General features: G+C 66.9%; 2 protein-coding genes across 5 annotated transcripts; one reads left to right on the top strand and one right to left on the bottom strand.

Annotated features, from left to right (window-relative positions):
- The first annotated feature begins 1,262 nt into the window (after positions 1-1,262).
- CORO6 (coronin 6) lies at positions 1,263-7,261 on the top strand. 4 transcript variants are annotated; one of them, XM_066201706.1, is made up of 12 exons: positions 1,366-1,447; positions 3,372-3,571; positions 4,189-4,311; positions 4,755-4,884; positions 4,967-5,148; positions 5,271-5,390; positions 5,642-5,761; positions 6,161-6,265; positions 6,354-6,499; positions 6,579-6,636; positions 6,721-6,951; positions 7,059-7,261. In XM_066201706.1, exons 2-12 carry the CDS (start codon positions 3,374-3,376, stop codon positions 7,179-7,181), a joined length of 1,536 nt encoding a protein of 511 aa, XP_066057803.1. In that variant the 5' UTR covers positions 1,366-1,447; positions 3,372-3,373; the 3' UTR covers positions 7,182-7,261. The 4 variants fall into 4 exon arrangements, with proteins under 4 accessions (XP_066057802.1, XP_066057803.1, XP_066057800.1 ...); XM_066201705.1 differs by lacking the exon at positions 5,642-5,761 and having other exon boundaries at positions 1,263-1,447; XM_066201703.1 differs by lacking the exon at positions 5,271-5,390.
- Positions 7,262-7,721: 460 nt separating this feature from the next.
- On the bottom strand, positions 7,722-15,959 carry ANKRD13B (ankyrin repeat domain 13B). The gene is given in 17 exon segments (XM_066201702.1): positions 7,722-8,879; positions 8,966-9,042; positions 9,240-9,400; positions 9,526-9,678; positions 9,756-9,913; positions 10,023-10,153; positions 10,234-10,298; positions 10,367-10,448; positions 10,529-10,595; positions 10,683-10,872; positions 10,963-11,106; positions 11,363-11,408; positions 11,480-11,604; positions 11,875-12,010; positions 15,372-15,586; positions 15,589-15,740; positions 15,824-15,959. Coding segments are annotated over 17 exon segments (2,148 nt in total). The 5' UTR covers positions 15,859-15,959; the 3' UTR covers positions 7,722-8,668.
- Between the last annotated feature and the right edge of the window lie 114 nt (positions 15,960-16,073).

Genomic DNA, 16,073 nt, shown 5'->3' with positions numbered 1-16,073 from the left:
CACTGCTGCAGACAGAGGAGCCGAGGAGGGTCCTGGGTTTAAGCTCCAGGGGAATGTGAGGTTTTAGCTGGTCACTGGACAACCTGTCTCAGGTTTTGCTCCATTGTGGCAAGAAAGGCAGTGCAAGGGTCTCTGTGACCTTGCCGTGAGCAAGGAACTTGAGGAGAAAGCCAAATTCCCTGGGCTCAGCCTCGCAATCCACGTAGGAGCTTCTCACCAGGCCAGAAAGGAGTGGGCACCAGGGTGTGGGGCCGGGGTGGCAGGGCTGTCACTGGGGGTCTGGCAGCGTCTCTGGGGTGCCCCATCCCTTCCAGCTCCCCCCAGCACCAGCAGGGGAAAGGCTTCCCAGGGCCTTTTCTTAACTTGATGGGGATGTGTCTTGGAGTTCAGGACCCAGGACATGGCACTTGCTCCATCCCCAAACACGGACAGAGCCAGGGCCGTGGTGGGACGGGGCAAGCAAGGGGTGCCTCTGCAGCCCCCTCCCTCCCTGCCACCCCTTTGGCCGGGCGAACAAGGATGTCACCTCTTCCTGCCTTTTTGCCAGCTGCCCCCTCCTGCCCGCTCAGCCAATGCTCGTCCAGCTCCACACGGTGCCCTTGTAGGGTCCAGGGCTTTTGCTGCCTTTCCAGGAACCACCGCTCCCCTCCCTCTGGTCCTTGAACCCTGCAATCCCTTAATCCCCTTGGGCCAGGGCATCCCTGCAGGGCTGGGCTTCACTGAATCCCAAACGTGATTTCTGGATGCGCCTGTAACCATCCTGCTGGGCTGGGGCTGAGGTGGGCTTGCAGACCCCTTTTTCCTGGGGGAGGTGGGTGCGCTGCTCTGAGCGTTGGGAGCCTCAGGGGCAGCTCATGGCCATGATCCCTGTGGGGCTGGGCTGGCCCCGAGCTGTGGGGGGACACATCGCAGCGTCCCCCGGAGTGATGCTCCGCCCCTTGGTTTCTCCCAATACTTCAGAAAGGCTCAGGGGGCTTTTCCTGCCCCCCATCTCCCAGCCCGAGGGGCTCCCGCGCACCGCGCCGGGGGGCTGCGGGCACCCTTGGGACCCTCCCGCTTTTGGGGCGGGAGCGGGGGGCGGCCGTGCCGGGGCTGCCCCCGACCCCGCGGGCAGAGCGGGGGGCCGGGCAGGGTGCGGGGGCAGGCGGGGCCGGGCCGGGCCCCCCCTCCCCTCCCCTCCGGTGCCCGCCGCGGGGGGGCTGTGCCGGCCCCGGCGCCCGGCTCGGCTCAGCTGTTCTCTGCGGCAGCGGCACCGCGCGGGGCCGAGCCGAGCCCAGCCGAGCCCAGCGGGGCCGGGCGGAGCGGAGCCGAGCGGGGCCGGGCCGGGCCGAGCCGGGCCGGGGGGAGCGGAGCGGGGCTGAGCGCGGCCGGAGCGGGCGGAGCGGAGCCGAGCGGGGCGCAGCGCGGAGCCGGGCGCGCCCGGGCGCGGAGGAGCCGCCGAGCGCAGGTGGGAGCCGGGCGCGGGGCGGGGGCGGCGGGAGCGCGGTGGGGAGGGACGGGGGGACGCGGGGAGCGGGGCTGAGCCCCCCGGGCCCCGGCCCCTCGCCGCCCGCCGGCGGAGATGGCTATATTTGGACAGTGACCTCTGGTCGTTCCCGAGCAGTCGCTGCGGATTCAATTGTGGCAACGTAATGGCACGGCCGGGGAAGCGGGGAGCGGGGCTGTCCTGCCTGTATCCTGCCTGCACCCTGCCCGTATCCTGCCTGCACCCCACCTCTCTTTGCCAGCGCCCCATCCGACCCCACTTGCGCCCTGCCTGCACCCCACCCAGCTCTCGTGCCTGCACCCCACACCTGCAGCCTATTCAGCCTTGCCTGCACCTTGCCAGCACCCCACCTGCTCCTACCAACCCCTCCTGCACCCCACACGTTGCCTGCACCCTGCTCAACTCTGCCTGCACCTCACCTGCCCCCCACCTGCACCCCCCAGCCCCTGCCTGCACCCTGCCCAGACAGCCAGGCCGTCCCTTCCTTCCCTGCGTGCTGACACCCCAGACTCCACTCCCACTGGCAGTGGTTGAGGCGCTGGGGGAGCATCCCCACGGAGCCTGCTCGCTCCTCCCCGGGGCTGGGGACCATGCTCGACACCTGGGGGGTGACACCAGCAGTGCCGTTGTCCAGCCCCGCTTGGCAGCCAAGCTCTGGGCCCCTTAGCACCCAGCTCCAGCCCGTTCAGCCAAGCCAGGGATGATGCTGAAGTGCCGTGAGGACTCCGGGGACACTCAGGGACTGGGCAGAAGGGGTTTGGCAGGGCGCTGCATGTGCCCTATACAAAATCCACCGGCCGGGATGTGGAGGAGCAGATCTGCTCCTGCCTCTGCCCACACCGGCTCTATGGGCTGGGGACAGGGGTGCCTGGCCTTGGTTTGCTGGCTGGATGTGGCTCCTGATAATGGCTGTGTACCCAGAGAGCACAGGGGATTCCCCGGGGTAGCCAGTGGCTCATGGGTGCTGCAGAGCCCCAGCTACAGGGGTTTTGTGGTCTTGAGTGTCTCAGTCTCCCCCAGGGGTAGGTCCCAGGAGCAGACAGGCTGGAGGGAGAGATGGGTGACTGTGGGCATCGTGCCCAGCTGTGGCTGAGGGCTGGAGACCCCACTGGGGCCACGGGGGGTGTTCCTCCACACCCCAGTGTGCCCATGGGGCTGTGTGTCTGTGCCAGGTCCAGCCGCTACCCAGGTAGGGGTGCAGAGTGGGTGGCAGGGATCCGTGGCAGGGGCCAGGGATCCATGGAGGGAGGCGTGAGCCACCAGCAGGCAGCTCTGGAGGCACAGCCCTCCTCCCGGGTGCTGGGTCAAGCCAGGCAGCCTCAGGCTGCTGATGCAGGATGGGATACAAGGGGACAAGCTGTGACTTGGTGCACGGCACCTTTATGTCCAACCCAAAGTCCCCTCCGCCCCGCTACTCTGCTGCAGCAGCTCATGTGCCAACCCCAGTGCCAGCCACGGGGCACAGCACAGCCACAGGGCATGGCACAGCTGTGGGATATAGCGCAGCTTTGGGATATGGCACAACTGTGGGATATGGCACAGCCACAGGGCATAGCACAGCTGTGCGTTATGGCATGGCCGTGACCCTGCCCAGTCCCTGCCATGTCCCTGCCCAGTGTCAGGTGGCTCTGGCCACCAGCTGACAGTCCCCGGCACCTGCAGCACCCCCACATCCCAGCACCAGGGCTGCCCCTGCTCCCTGATGTGGGGTCAGGGCCACATCAGGCACCATCTCGCATCCTCATCCCCCGCCACCTCAGTGTTCCCAGGCTTCCCACTGTGGCCAGAGTAGGAGGAGTCTCTCTGAGCTCGAGGCCTGAGGGGTCTGAAACCCCTCCAAGCTGTGCGGGGGTGGGGAGGTGGTGGCCTGACCCTGTCCCCCCAGCCATGAGCCGCCGCGTGGTGCGCCAGAGCAAGTTCCGGCATGTGTTCGGGCAGCCGGTGAAGGCAGACCAGATGTACGAGGACATCCGTGTCTCCAAGGTGACGTGTGACAGCTCCTTCTGCGCCGTCAACCCCAAGTTTGTGGCCATCATCGTGGAGTCTGGGGGCGGCGGGGCCTTCATTGTCCTGCCCCTTGCCAAGGTGAGTGGGGACGATGCGGGGGTTTGGCCACGCCGCTGAGATGTGTTGGGGGGAACATGCTGCTGGGTTTTGCTTTTGGGGAGCTGCTGTGGCCCCAGAGTCCCCCAGCTTTGTCCCAACACCCCCTCTTCATGTGGGGGCTCAGGGCAGGAACAACCTGGGTGATCACTGGCACCTGCCAAGGGTGACATCCCTGGGGCAACCAAGGTGATCTGAGAACCCCCCAGATGCCTTCTCCCCAGCCCCAATTCCCTGTGGGGCACAGCATGCCCAGGGAGCAGCACCCAGTGGAGTAGGAGTCTGCCCTGCCAACCCTGGCAGAGAGACTGGGACAGGGTCCCCAGCCCCTCCTTGCCATCAGAGCAGACACAAAACAACCTCTCATGGGTCCCATCATTCCCCCCTGTGTTCCTACGAGGCCTTGTGCCAGGTGAGCCCCATTTGCTCCACGTGCCTCAGTTTCCCCCTTCACGGCAGGCGCAAATCTCCGGCCACCACCGGAATCCCCTGCACGTCCCCATTTGTGCCACAACCCCACGTGGTGGCCAGGCTGGGCTTTGGGGGGTACTTGGCAGGGTCTCTCCTAGGGGACTCATCCCAGCCCCTCACCGTTGCAGACAGGACGGGTGGACAAGAACCACCCGCTGGTGACGGGACACACGGCGCCTGTGCTGGACATCGACTGGTGTCCCCACAACGACAACGTCATCGCCAGCGCCTCGGAGGACACCACCGTCATGGTGAGGGGCCGGACCCTGTGCGGGAGGGGGGTGGCAGGCGCTGGGGGAGCGATGCAGAGCATCCCCCCCCTCCCTCGCCGCCTGTGAAGTGTCACTGGCCTATTTTTAGCCCCGGTGCCATGCGTTCGCGCTGGCGGCGGCTGCTCGCTCCATGATGCAGCAGTTTGTGCTAAATATACCCTCCCTGGCGACTCAGCACGCAGGCATAGCCGGGGGGGGGCTGGGGGCTGCACCCCGGCCGAGCCCCCCCTCCCTGTGCCCACCAGCACCCCGAGTGCTGGGGATGCATCCCAGGATGGAGGTGCTTCTGGTGTTCCCTCACCACCCTCCCCACAGGCTGAGCCGGGATTAATGATGAGGTTAATTGGCTCCGAGGCCCTCATCCGCTTAGTGCTCACACACGGGGTGATCCCCAACGCCCCGCTCTCCTTCCCTCCCCCCAGGTGTGGCAGATCCCCGACTATGTCCCCGTGCGCAACATCACGGAGCCCGTGGTGACACTGGAGGGACACTCCAAGCGGGTGAGCATCATCTCCTGGCACCCCACCGCCCGCAACGTCCTGCTCAGCGCAGGTAAGGGGGTCCCGGGTCACCCTCCCCGGGGTCACAGGAGATCCATGGGGTGACAGCATCTGCCCCCCTCGGCCCTCTGCAGGCTGTGACAACCTGGTGATCCTCTGGAATGTGGGGACCGGGGAGATGCTGCTGGCTCTGGATGACATGCACACTGACCTCATCTACAACGTGGGCTGGAACCGCAACGGCAGCCTCCTCGTCACCACCTGCAAGGACAAGAAGGTCCGTGTCATCGACCCCCGCAAGCAGCAGATCATAGCGGTGAGTGCCCCTCCGTGTCCCCCCTCATCCCACCGCGGGGTCCCCCCCCAGTGCCTGCCTGACCCTACTAACCCCGCACCGCGCGTCTCTGTGTTTGATTTAACCCGCTAACGCCGGCGCAGGAGAAAACCAAACCGCACGACGGCACCCGCCCCATCCGCGCCATCTTCGTGGCCGATGGCAAGATCTTCACCACGGGCTTCAGCAGGATGAGCGAGCGGCAGCTGGGCCTCTGGGACCTGGTACGAGACGGCGGCTCCAGCCTGGCCGTGGTGACACTGGAGGGACGCTCCAAGCGGGGGTGCCTGTGCCAATCCCACAGATCTCAGCCCAGCCGGGAACACTCTGGGTGCCGGGGATGCTCTCTGGCAACGCGTGCGCTCAGGGAGCATCATGGAATAGGACTCAACGGCTGTTTTGGGGGACAGATCCGGACCCCCTCCGTTTTCCCACCTTCCCATGCCCCGTGCTGACTGTCTCCCCCTCTCTCCAGGAGAGGTTTGCCCCCCACGAAGGGCTGAGGCCCGTGCGGGCCATCTTCACACGGGAAGGACACATCTTTACCACGGGCTTTACCAGAATGAGCCAGCGGGAGCTGGGCTTGTGGGACCCGGTAACGAGGCCGCATGGAGTGCTGCCCTGGGAACTTGGCCCCCCCAGACCCTCTGCCAAACCCCCTGCCCTAGGATGGGGTGTCTACTGCATCCCCCTCCCAAAGATGCCAAGTTCCCGAGTGTGCCGTGCTGTGCTGGGGTGGGGAGGAGGCTGGGAGGCAGGGGATGCTGGGGAAGGGGGGTACAGCCAGGCTGGGGGGGGTACCCAGCCGTGCAGGTAAACAGGAGTGGGGCGGGGAGCTGGGGGGGGCATGCCAAGCTGCCTGCCTGGGGGGTTGTGTACCCCAGAGGGGACAAGCCCTGTCCCCCAGTGTGCTGTGGCTAATGTGTGTGACTAACCAGGGTGGGGGTTTTGGGGTCACTGCTCACACCCCTCCACCGCTGCTCCGGCCCCACAGAATAACTTTGAGGAGCCCATTGCCCTGCAAGAGATGGACACGAGCAATGGAGTCCTGCTGCCCTTCTACGACGCCGATTCCAGCATCGTCTACCTCTGTGGGAAGGTAACCCCCCTTCCCCGGGGTGCGCCCCCCGTGCCAGCCTGTCCCTGAGGGTGCCAGGGCTGGCTGTCACCTGTCCCCACGCCCGCAGGGTGACAGCAGCATCCGGTACTTCGAGATCACGGATGAGGCACCCTACGTGCACTACCTGAACACCTACAGCAGCAAGGAGCCCCAGCGGGGCATGGGCTTCATGCCCAAGCGTGGGCTGGATGTCAGCAAGTGTGAGATCGCCAGGTGAGAGCTGAGAGGGCTGGGGGGGAGCCGGGGAGGTCAGGGGGGTCAGCTGGGCCCTGACTGCCTGTGCCCCACGCAGGTTCTTCAAGCTGCACGAGCGCAAGTGCGAGCCCATTGTCATGACGGTGCCACGCAAGGTGAGCCTGGGGGGCTCCCAGGGGAGGTGGGGGCCTGGCGCGGGGACACCCCACATCTCACCATGGTCTCTCCCCCTCCCGCAGTCAGACCTCTTCCAGGATGATCTTTACCCCGACACGCCAGGCCCCGAGCCGGCCCTGGAGGCAGACGAGTGGCTGTCGGGGAAGGACGCAGAGCCCATCCTCATCTCGCTGCGGGATGGGTACGTCCCCATCAAGAACCGGGAGCTGAAGGTGGTCAAGAAGAACATCCTGGACAGCAAACCCCCACCAGGCCCCCGACGCAGCCACTCCACCTGCGACTCCGACTTCTCTGTGAGTGTCCGGGGGATGGGGATGTGGCAGCAGGGCTGCCCCCCTGCCCTCGGGTGGGGTGGAAGGGGCCAGACTCGTCGGTGACCCTGTGTCCCCCCTCCCTGCAGCAGCCAGCCTTGGAGGAGGTGCTGGAGGAGATCCGTGCCCTGAAGGAGACGGTCCAAGCGCAGGAGAAGCGCATCTCCGACCTGGAGAACAAACTCGGCCAGTTCACCAACGGCACGGACTAGCGCGGTGGCCACGGCCACGACCACGGGCAGGGCCAGGACTGCCCCGGCCTCCCGGGGATTAAAGCAGAGTCCCCACCTTGGGCAGGAGCCCGGAGCCGTGTTCTTTCCCCAGGAGCCGAAGGGGCAGGGAGGGGTCGGACCCTGACCCCGCCTCCACTGGCATCAGTCGCATCCTGCGCCCGCAGCACCCGAGCGGGTCCCGCTTCAGTGCCCGCAGGCTGGGGCTGCCGAGCATCCCTCCGCGGGGACCTGCGCACCAGCAGCCTCCCAGGACAGGGAGCTGCCGGACCCCCCGGCCAGGATGTGCTTGTGTACGGTGCTACACCCCCACCCCATCACCCCTCACCTCCCCCTGCTCCATCGACCCCTCGGCGGGTGCTCCCAACCGGCTCTTTGCTCCTGGACCCCTTTAATAAAGGGCTCAGCCACCCCTGGCTGCGTGGCAGGTGCCGGGGACGAGGGACCACCGTGCCGGGGGTGCTGCCTGCACCCTGCTGCCTGCGACCCCCCGGCCCGGGCAGACGGAGGCCAAGAGAGACAAACATTAAAGAGCATTTATTGGTGTTGGCCGCAGTCGGAGCTGCTCGGGCTCCCCCGGCCCTGGCCCAGATGTTGCTGTGGGGTGCACGGGTGGGTGGAAGGAGGGGCACCAGGTATGAAAAGTCCCAGGAGAGCAAGCCCAGCCCCCCCTCACCCCACAGCCCCCAGCCCCCCGTGTGCAAAGGGGGAGCAGCCGGGGCAGGGGGCCGGGGTTAGCACCATTTGACGTAAGGTTTCTCTCGGGATCAGTGCCCGGGACGGGGGGGTGCAGCGCTGCCAAGGGGGGGCATCCGAGCAGGGTGGAGGGGTGAGAGCAGGGGTAAAGGGGGGTGACACCGGGCCGCCCTTCACAGGCACCCCTTCAGCTGCCCCAGCAGTCCCCGTGCCATGGGGGGCGGCTGTGCAGCCCCTCACTGGCTGTGGGGTACAACAGGCCTGAGCCCCCACCCGTGTTGGCAGGCAGAGCAGCTCCCGGGTAAGTGCACTTGGTAGCGCCTGGGCAGGGGGGGAAGAGGGAGCTGGGCAGAGCCCCCTGGCTCTGGGGGCACCCCAGGACCCCACACAACTGGCAGCTCACCCATCCGGGGCAGGATGTGCCCCCCACCGCCTTCCTGGGGTGAGGGGCTGAGCAGCACCCCATGGGGCAGCTGGGGTAGTAGGGCTGTCCTGGAGAAGGGGTACAGTCCGTGGAGTGGCCCTCCCTTAACCCAGGTGCAGGGTTAACACCCACCCCCACCCTGTGCTGCTGTGGGGTGCCCCCACCTCACCCCAATACTGGCCCAGCTCTGGGGACATTCTCCCAGGGCCAAATCCTGCTCCCCCGTTCCCTAGTTGCAGTTCTTGGACTGGCTCCCCCCACACCGCTGCCCCTCTGTGCCCCCAGACACGGCCCCGGCCGCATCCCCATCCCCTGTGGGGCGGGCGAGGGGCTCAGTGGGGGTGCGGGGTCACTTCTCCGTCAGCGAGAGCTGCAGGATCCGCTGCAGATCCTCCTCCTCCTGGCGCGTCCGGCGCTCCGCTTCCTCCTGCTCCCGCGCCGACAGCGCCATGGCCAGGCGCAGCTGCTCGGCGTAGCTGGGGAACAGGGCGCCGGGCCCCCTGCCACCCCCCGGCGCCGGGGCCACGGGGGGACGCGGGGATGCCGTGTGCTGGGGAGTCCTGGGGGCACCAGGGGCTCAGTGGGAGCCCCGCGGGTTCGGCTCCCACACCCACTCCCCCCAGGGGGCTGGCCGGACCTTACCAACCTGTCTCCTCGGCGGCCCTCGTGCGACAAGGGGTGGGTGCCCGGCTTGCTGTTGGTCAGTGCTTCCCAAATGGTCACCTGTGGCCGGTGACAGAGGGGTGCGTGGAGGGTGGCACCCCAAAAACAGCCCCCCCAGCATGAACTGTGACCCGCCACAGTGGGACGCATGGATGGGGAGAGGTGGGGTGAGGATCCCAGGTGGTATCGGGATGGGGCGCGCAGGGGGGTCCCTCAGCCATGGGGACAGGAAGAGGCGAGGGGGTGGCTGTGCCCACCTGGTCGTACTCGCTGCCCGCTTCCAGCAGGCTCTGCTGGATGGCAAACTGCAGCAGGTCATCCTCATCCTCCCTCAGGGCGTCCTGGTGGGTGCCCACCACGCTATACCCCCGCGGCACCTCGAACAGCGCCGGGTCCATCTCACACGCTCGGCACGAGGCTGCGGAGAGGGAGACCAGAGCTGGCCTGGCTGAGCACCCTGTGGGACCCCTTCCTACTCCACCCATTCCCACCAGCTGTACCCTCAGACCCCACTGGGACCCCTTCCCACGTCCCCCAACATACTGAGGGAGCTGGAGCTGCTGACGCTGGAGGAGTCGCTGCTGGGTGAGGGTGCCTCGCTGCTGGGGCTGTGCCGCAGGGAGCTGACTGGCTCGTCACACCCATTGAGGTTGCCGAAGGTTATTCGGGCGTTGAGGATATGGAAGATGGGGATTTCTGCAGGAAAAGGGGAAAAAAAGCGAGGAGGGAAGCTGGCTGTGCCAGCCAGGTCAGCAGCAGAGCCCAGTCCATACCAATCTTAACAGGGAAGCCAGGCGGGAGGCGCAGGGTGATGAAGTCCCGCAGTTTGGCGAAGAGCGCGTTGCTTATTGCCATGAGGTCGATGATGGGGGCAACCTGCTCGCAGAGGGACAGCGGGTGGTCCTCACACAGCCACAGCTTCGCCTTGAACCTGCCAGGGACAGGCATCGGGCTGGAGACCCCCACCTGTCCCCACCCCTAGCTCTGCAGCAGTGGAGGTGGGGACACAGGGAGTCCCTGTCCGCTCCTCCCCCTCTCACTTCTGTGTCTTGGTGGTGAGCTCCATGGGCCGGCCCATGTCCCGGTTGCCCAGCTCGAAGTTGGGGTTGAAGTACTCCTCAGGGGTGATGGCGGTGGGGTTGGCGTGGCTCAGTGTCTGCGTGATCAGCGTCTGCGTGGGGGGACAGCCCCGCGGGGTGAGAGGAGACGTCTGACTGCAGGGCCACCCCCTCCGACCCCTGAGACACTCACCCCATTGTTGGGCCCCACGTGCTGCTCAGCGATGCCCAGGAAGGATTGCAGGGGGGTCTTACAGCCTGTGGGAGAGGAGGGGGTGAGGGCAGAGCCGGGGGTGCCCTGCCCGCCCAGCCCGTGCTGGCTCCACCTTTGCTCTTGCCCTTGTGCTGGTCTGAGAGGTGCTCAGTCCGTGTCCGTGTGATCAGCTCCACGTTGGAAGCGCCATAGACCTGCCGAGGAGGGGGAATGGCAGAGGTGGGCACCTCACAGCACCACACCCCCCTGGGCAGCTCAGCTCCCTGCCCCTCACCTTGGCCTCATACCCATTCACCATCTCTGTCTTCTCGCTCCTCCAGCCCAGGATCCCGGACTTGTTCCTGGGGTGACAGGGCACCGTGAGCTTGCTAGGACAGCCCAGGGTGCCAGCAGCCCCAGGGGGTGGGCTCGGTGCCACCCCAGCCCACCTCTCAAAGGCGATGTTCTTGGTGTCGAGCTGGGTGGTGACGACGGGGGCCGTCAGCCGCCCCATCACCTGCTCCTCGGTGGGCTGCACAGCAGCCAGCAGCACCTCCTGGTCATGGCCAGCCAGGGCCAGCGTCTCCGAGTAGACCACCCTCCTGTCATGGTCAATCTCCAGGACCACCGCACTGCTGTCTGCAGGGAATGGGGTCAGGACAACCACGGTCCCCACCGTGTCACCCGGCACCACTCCCCAGTGAGGGGGACACGCCGGTGTCACCTCACCTTGTCCCCGGAAGACGAAGCTGCGGTTGCCCCTCTGCCAGGTCATGTGGTCGAAGCCCAGCAGTGTGGTGTCCACCCGCAGGTTCTGGCCACTCTTCCACACCTTGTAGGTGTCGCTGGGGCAGATCTTGGACACCAGGGGCACTGGGGGACAAACACCGATAGCCCAGCCAGGGATGGGGACACCTGCACCCCCGAGGGGGCTGCCAGCACTGAGCTAGGTGAGGGACGCACCTGGGGAACACGATGCCTTGGCGGGATGGGGGTCTGCAAGCTTGGGGTGTCGGGGGGCAAGGGGGCAGGTGACCCCCAACCTGGGCATGGGGATGGATGCTGGGGCTGGGGGACTCTGCTGGGAAATTCCCGCTCCCCCCACAGCCACGCTGTGCCCCGAGCTCACCCCAGCTGGTGAACTCCCACTTCATCTCCACGTAGAAGTCCTGGGCCTGTGGGAAGCACAGAGGGGTCAGGGGAAGCCCGTGGCCGCAGCCCCTGCAGCCCCTGCTGAGGGAGGTACCTTCCGCAGCTTCTCCAGCAGCACGGGGATCCCGGCCAGGCGCTTGATGGCTCTCTGGTAGTCGCGGTAGCGCAGGACCAGCTGCACCAGCTCCAGGTCACGGGTGCTCACAGCCTCCTGCAGGACTGCAGGGCAAAGGGACAGTGTCCAGGGCCATGGCATGGCATGGCACAGCATGGCCCACATGGCACTGCAGAGCTGGGCACAGGTGCACCACGTGAGCAGTGCCTTGGGGAGCTGCAGCACCAGGGCGAGAATGACCATGCTTGTGCCTGTGTTCATGCCCGTGTCCATGTCCACATCTGTGTCCATGCTCGTGCCCAAGCCCATCTCCATGCCTGTGTCTGCCTCAGGGCAGCCTGAAGGAGGCTGGAGGGCAGCAGCCACCCGCTCACCTGTCCATCCGCTGCGGTTCTCCTTGCCCACGTCGGCGCCATGCTTCAGCAGCACCCTGGCACACTCGAGGTGGCCCAGTGTGGTGGCCAGGTGCAGGGGAGTGCGTCCTCGGGGGTCCAGCTGCTCGATGTCGGCCTGCCAGGAAGGAATGAGGCCCTGACATCACTGGGGTGGCCAGACCTTGCTCTCCAGTGCTCTGCCACAGACGTGCAGCTCCCAGACACAGAAACAGCCAACACTTGACAGTATCTGGGAGAGCATCCCCACCCCTGACCTCCCCCAAGAGAGGCACCTCAAAAGCCTCTCCCTGCTGCCACTGCCAGACCCGTGGAGAGCATGTGAGTGCACACTGGTAGCTGCCAGCACCCAGCACACCTCGTCACAGCCAGGCTGGGCTGCACCCACCAGGCAGGCACGGAGCAGGGGCACGGCATGGCAGCGGGGGCCACAGATACCCCTAGCACAGTGCACGGAGCTCTGCACATCTCCATGCAGCTGCAAGCTCCAGAAAAGCCCCCACCTCTGGGATTTGGGGGGGGGGGTGTGCCCAGTTGCCAGGCAGCAGCTGCTGGCAGCCCCCCTCCACCAGGGCCGGGAGCGGCGGGTGCCGTGGGCTGCGGCGGGCGCACGTGTTCCCCTGCCTGAGCCGGGGGCGGGCGGCTGCGGGAGCGGAGCGGCTGCTCCGAGGATCCCCGGGGCCCTGGGGAGCCGTCGCTGGGGCTGCCGTTGTTTGTGCCAAACCCGGAGCCTGGCACCCAGCCAGCCCGGAGGAATCCCTGGTGCGGTGGCGGGTGGGCACCCCCGGGCCCCGCTCCCCATGTAGGAAGCGGCGTCACACCCATGCCCAGCTGGGGACATGGCTTGGGGAAGGGGGGGCACCCTCTGTGCCCGGAGCACCCAGCTGGGGTAGAAGCCCTGTGCCCGGAGAGGGGCACTCAGATGCTGCCAGGGGAGGAGGCAATGGGGCAGTCCCCAAATAATTGGTTTTGGGGAGGTCACCCTCAGGAGAATAAACCTGGGGTGCAGCACCCAAAGGTGCCAGCTGGGACCAGGCAACCAGAGGTGCTTGGGCGTGGGCAGAGGTGGAGTATGGGCTCCCTGGCACCCAGAGTCTCACCTGCAGCACATCCCTGGCTCCCTCTGGGCAGGTCCTGCATTCCTGCTGCCCCAGGGATGTTCCCATCCCTGTCCAGGCTGTGGGTATTCCCATGCCCGTCATCCTCAGGGACTCACCAGGTAGGGGGACCCCCCCAGTCTGCCCACACCAACGGAGAAAACGGCCCCCCAGTTCCCTGGGAGTCAATGTGCCGCTCCAGTGCTCTCCAGGCGACTGCTGCTTCTTAATTGCACTAATGAAACGACTCTAATTAAGGCAATCGCCCCCCAGCTGGGGGCGGGGGCTGCAGGCTCAGTGGGACTCCCCAGCTGCAGCCCTGCCCCAGCGCTGGGCAGGATGAGGGTCCCGAGTGTGGGGACATGGTGCTGGAGCCACCCCAGGGGACATGGCATGACCCAGATTTTGCCAGCAAGAGCTCAGTCCTGAGCCCTGGTGTTGGGTTGGCTCCGGCTTGGGGATCACAGCACAGATCTCCAGGCACTGCCCATCCTGGGGTCGTGACACCCACCGGGGATGGGGACAGGGACGGGGGTGGCTTTGGGGTGGCAACGGTGCAGTGCAGAACCGCAGCTCAGCCGCTCCTCCTGTGCCAGCCAGGCACGTGGCACAGCACGTCCCTCCACTGGGGCTGTCCCTGGTTTGGAGAACCCCAGCTCCTGCTCCTGGGTAGCAATAGGGGACATGAGCCAGCACGGGAAGATGGTGCCAGGCAGTGCTGTCCCTGGGCAGCCCCGGGTCCCTGTCACGCCCGAGGGGGCAGGCTGTAGTGAGGGGTGTCCTGACACAACAGGCTCCATGACACTGCCTGTCACATCCTCGTGATGGCCCTGTCAAGGGGACCCACTGACCCTTGCTCCCTTGTGGAGGCAAGCGTGGATGGGAGCTCATGGTGACAATTTGGGGGTGACAGACACACAGCCCTCATGAGGACATGGAGAGGAGCAATGCTCTCAGCTGCCCCAGTGCTTCCCAAGCCCAAACACCTGCACTTGGGAGGGGCAGCACGAGGAGCTACTGTCCTGGGGGGGTCACCAATGCAGAGGGAGGGCAGAGCCCTGGGCAGGGGGCACCCGGCCTCCAGCACTTCACACAGCACCAGCCTCAACCCCTTACCTGGGGGATGCTCTGGCAGGGATAAGGGCTGAGCCATGTCCCTGGATGCCCTGGACAGAGCAGGGAGCCTGGGCTGGCCCTCACCTCCTTCCCCCAAGCCCCCATCTGTCCCAGAGTCTGACCTGCAGCACCCATGGGCCCCACCCCGTGCTCCCCCGGGGTGCACACATGGCTGGTTTTGCTCTCAGCCAGCAAATGCCAGCGGGGGCCAAGGCAGAGCCCCTCTACTTCCCAGGCTGGAGGGTTGGAGCCTCTCTGCAGGCGAGCAGGGCAGAGCCCCCCCACCGCAGCCCCTCCACCTCCCCCCGTCTGCCGAGCCCAGCTTTGATCTCTGCCGCGCTGGGCTCCTGGGAAAACTGACCCCAAATTAGCACGAATATCAAAACACTGGCCATGGGGTGGGAGACCAGGGCGATGCTGGCGCAGCCTCCGGCTGGACCCCACAATGGAGACGGGTGTGGCGGGAGCCATCGCCTGCATCCCGGCGGGAGCTTCGCGGCACAATGACCCCCGTTTCATGCATCACCAGGGTCCATCCAGCATGGCCCTCAGTGCCTTGGGGTTTGAGGACCCGGGCCGAGAGACTGGGGATGCTCAGCACAGCTTCCCCGCCAGCCTCCCTCCAGCGCCTGCGGTTTCCTGCGTCTTCGGGGTTGGGTTTTAATTACCTGAATTGCAACGCCACGGGGGAGAGGGAGGCTGGGAACCCGCCGGGGAAGCACCCACACCCCGCTCCATCACCGGGCGGCTGGGAGGTTCCCGGGCTGAGGGACAAAGTGGGTCTCCTCACCCTGAGAAGAACCCTGGTGAGGCTGGGGGGCTGCGCCCCGGCACCATCAGGGCCCTCGTCCTCCCGCCCCCGGAGGGGCCCAGCCTGAGAGTGGGGAGCTGAAGGCTGCACCCCCAGGGGGGTGGCAATGCCCTGAGAAGCGGGGTGCGGGCCGGGGGTCTGCAGAGGCCTAGCAGGGAGCTGGGGACACGTGCAGAGGGATGCTCGGGGCTGCGTGAGCTGGAGGATGCAGGGGACTCGCGGGTGGTACCCAGCGCTCCTTGACAGCCCCGGCGGCAGCAGGCACAGTCCCGGGGTGCAGGTGGGGACACACACCACACCCCCAGAGCCCCGCCAGCGCAGAGAGCGACCCCATCCTTAACACCCCCCTCATCTCCATCCTCATCCTCATCCCGGCCCCGAGCATTGCATCAGCCCGAGCCGAGCGGAGCCGGGCCGGGCCGGGCCGTGCCGGGAGTGTCCCCGCGCCGCCCCACCTGCTTGGCGCTGAGCTCCCGGTCCAGGTCACGGGCGCGGTTGTGCCAGACGAGGTAGTGCAGCGGGTACCTGCCCTCCGGCCCCTTCCTGCCCGAGCAAGACGCGAGCATCCTCCGTGCATGCTGGAGCGGCGCGGCGGGCGCGGCGCGGGGCGGCGCGGGGCGGGGGGGGCGCGGGGCGGGGCGGGCCGCCACCTCCCGCCCGGTGCTTCCCCGGCCCCCCCCGCACCGCCCGGCCTCATGGGACTTGTAGTTGCCCTGCCCGTCATCGCCCCTTTCTTCTTCTTCCTCATCTTCATCTTCCTCTTTCCTCGCCCCTCTCCCGCACCGCTCAGCCCATCACCGCGGCCCCCGATCCCGCGGCGGGGCCTGCAAAGGGGCACCCCATTGACAATCAGCATCCTCCCCAAATTCCCCCCTTTCCCAGGCTGTTCTTCCCCCTCCCAACTGACCTCCGCTCCCCCAGTGGGGCAGCGGGCCCGAGCATATGGCGGGGCAGGGGTGAAGGCGGCAGGTGGGGACCAGGTGGGGGCCGTGGGGGGACCCCGACTCCCGCCCCCGCGGCACCAGGCACGGGCCCCCAGCCCCGTTTCCTTTTCCGCCTGCGTCTCTCCCGGGCGGGCGTCGCGTTTTCCGGCTGCCGCCCGAGAACAATGCAAGGCTGGGCCTCTGCGGCCGCCCCGGCCTCCGCCGGCGCCACGC

This window comes from Chamaea fasciata, unplaced genomic scaffold, assembly GCF_029207755.1.
Source record: "Chamaea fasciata isolate MVZ Bird 193981 ecotype frontalis unplaced genomic scaffold, bChaFas1.0.hap1 SCAF_21, whole genome shotgun sequence".
In the NCBI taxonomy this organism is placed as follows: domain Eukaryota; kingdom Metazoa; phylum Chordata; class Aves; order Passeriformes; family Sylviidae; genus Chamaea; species Chamaea fasciata.
The sequence above is the reverse complement of the archived record's forward strand: the minus strand, read 5'-3'. Positions and strand labels throughout refer to the sequence as shown.